At 37.8% G+C, this 2,500-nt stretch overlaps 2 protein-coding genes across 4 annotated transcripts in view; one reads left to right on the top strand and one right to left on the bottom strand.

Annotated features, from left to right (window-relative positions):
- Nucleotides 1–2,500, top strand: part of HOXD3 (homeobox D3) — a 198,445-nt gene that overhangs the window by 20,425 nt on the left and 175,520 nt on the right. Inside the window, exon 1 of one of the 2 annotated variants that reach the window (XM_068122686.2) lies at nt 1,247–1,381. The exons of the other annotated variant lie outside the window; for it this stretch is intronic. The gene's annotated coding sequence lies outside the window, so the exon portion shown is untranslated. Of the gene's footprint in view, nt 1–1,246; nt 1,382–2,500 lie in introns of those variants that run through there. 2 annotated transcript variants of the gene reach the window in all.
- The window catches only part of LOC144892966 (uncharacterized), a 14,796-nt gene that overhangs the window by 6,155 nt on the left and 6,141 nt on the right, over nt 1–2,500 (bottom strand). Inside the window, exon 3 of one of the 2 annotated variants that reach the window (XM_078781985.1) lies at nt 1,152–1,739. The exons of the other annotated variant lie outside the window; for it this stretch is intronic. Coding sequence (XP_078638111.1) covers nt 1,688–1,739 — 52 coding nt within the window. The 3' untranslated portion in view covers nt 1,152–1,687. Of the gene's footprint in view, nt 1–1,151; nt 1,740–2,500 lie in introns of those variants that run through there. 2 annotated transcript variants of the gene reach the window in all.

A 2,500-nucleotide genomic window follows, 5' to 3' on the forward strand; every position in this document is an offset into this window, starting at 1 on the left:
ACCTTTATCTATCAATATTGTTGAAATGAAGAAGATCAAATAGCTGTATGTTGAAATATGTTGAAAAAGTCAAAACTTTACATGGGGGTACTTACTTTTTCACGTGACTGTACTTTCACTTGAAAAGTGACGAGTTTTAGAGATATTATCGTGTCAACTAAACGACAACGACAGCGATAGATTGTGTGTGTGTGTGTGTGTGTGTGTGTGTGTGTGTGTGTGTGTGTGTGTGTGTGTGTGTGTGTGTGTGTGTGTGTGCATGTGACTGTGCATTGTGTATGAGTGTGGGTGTGTGTGTGTGTGTGCTTTGTGTGTGTGTGTGTGTGCATGTGACTGTGTGTGCATTGTGTGTGAGTGTGTGTGAGTGTGTGTGAGTGTGTGCATGCACATGTGTCGCATAAATGCCTGACAACTCATCAACGATGGAGCACACCTGCCAACTAGGTCAGACTGTCACTCGTGTCGGCAAGGCATCGTCCGGAGGATGGCCTTTTTCTATGTTTAAGGTTTAACGTGTCTATATATATATGTGTGTGTGTGTGTGTGTGTGTGTGTGTGTGTGTGTGTGTGTGTGTGTGTGTGTGTGTTATGTATGTATGGACTTATTTCGCACTAATCTGGGGTCGGTCACAACATTGTAGGGTGTCTACTCATAAGCAAACGTCAGACGGTAAATGTTCTCTCACACCAATTGTTCGCTATTAAGTGCATGACAGTGAGGAAAAGCTAAATAACTCCAAACGAGCTTACCTGAAGGAAGGATCAGGTTTCCTATCACACCTGTACAGCCTAACATGTTACCGTGCTGAGTTCACAGCACGACTATCTGGAGACTCTCCAACTATTTCTCTGCACGGGGTAAAAGTTTGAGCTGAATTTTAAAGAGTAAAACCTTTCCCTCCAATCACATTTATTTGAATGTTTAATCCCAGTGGAAAAACAAAAACAGAAGTTTACTTTGAAAGATGAATGATAAAAATCCAAATGTTTTGCATTTCCTTTTGTAACAATAAATATATTGTGCAACTGGGTTTGCATGTAATAAATAAATAATCGTACATCTGGAAGCATTCCAAAGTTTCATTGGCCCTTAAAGCCACGCATTTGTTTTGTTGCGAAGCGAATTGTTTTTTTTTCTTTTCTTTTTTCTTCCCTTTCTTTCCGATAAACTCTTATTCGGGTTCGGCCGAGTCACGTGACGCCTTAAATAATTGATGCAGCCGCTCTGGCCGGCCAGCCCCCGCGTTATTTCGGCCAAAGTACGCAGCTCTCGGCAAGCCTGGTCCGCTTTCTTCGGTCGGTTTCAGCCTCACGGCCCCAGGAGCGGACAAGACCCGGACAAACAAGCGAGCTGCTCTCGGCGCGGACTCGGCCCGGCTCGGTGAGTGTTTCTCCGCACGGATCCGCGCGCCTCGAGCCCCGCGCGCTTTAGCGCGATTTAACTACACGTGTCACGAGGCGTGATCGATGAGACTCTTTGTTTTCATAATTTCAAGAACTCGGGCAGTCGCTGCGATTGTATCTTTTTTCCTTCTCGCGCACCCTTATCATAATTTCCTATTTCTCACGTTGATTTATTGGCCGAGCCGCCGCGCGCCCGCTGGCCTTGTATTTTCAGGCCGCGGTCTGTTGGGGTCATGATGCACCGCGTTCGCCGAGAGGTACGATCATGGTCCCGGGGTTCGAATCAGGCACCTGCAGGTTCGCACCGGAGTTCCACCCGTGGCCACACAAACGTTCTATATAACAGATCGCACGAACGTAAACCAGTAAGTCTTTATGCTGTGCAACTAACCCAAGGCTGAGAGCAATCAAAAATGATATTTCTCAACCTTAGCACATTTTTACCCTTTCAATGAAAAATCATATACTGTATATATATATATATATATAAATATATATATATATATATATATATATATATATATATATGTATGTATATATATATATATATATATATATATATATATATATATATGTATATATATATATATATATATATATATATATATATATGTATATATATATATATATATATGTATATATATATACACATACACATACACACACACATGTATATATATATATATATATATATATATATATATATATATATATATAAATGTATATATATGTATACACACATTTTTATACGTCATGTAAAACACTTGCCTGAACCACGTTTAACAAAAAGTGCCGCACACACACAAGCAGCAGGTGTGTGTGTGTGTGTGTGTGTGTGTGTGCATATATCTATATATATATATATATATATATATATATATATATATATATATATATATATAAATATATATATATATACATATATAAATATATATATATATATATATAAATATATATATATATATATATATATATATATGTATGTATATATATATATATATATATATATATATATATATATATATATACATATACATACAGTGACGCGAAAAAGTAAGTACACGCCATGTAAAGTTTTGACATTTTCAACATATTT

This window comes from Myxine glutinosa, chromosome 7, assembly GCF_964187855.1.
Source record: "Myxine glutinosa chromosome 7, kmMyxGlut1.1, whole genome shotgun sequence".
Classification (NCBI taxonomy): Eukaryota; Metazoa; Chordata; class Myxini; order Myxiniformes; family Myxinidae; genus Myxine; species Myxine glutinosa.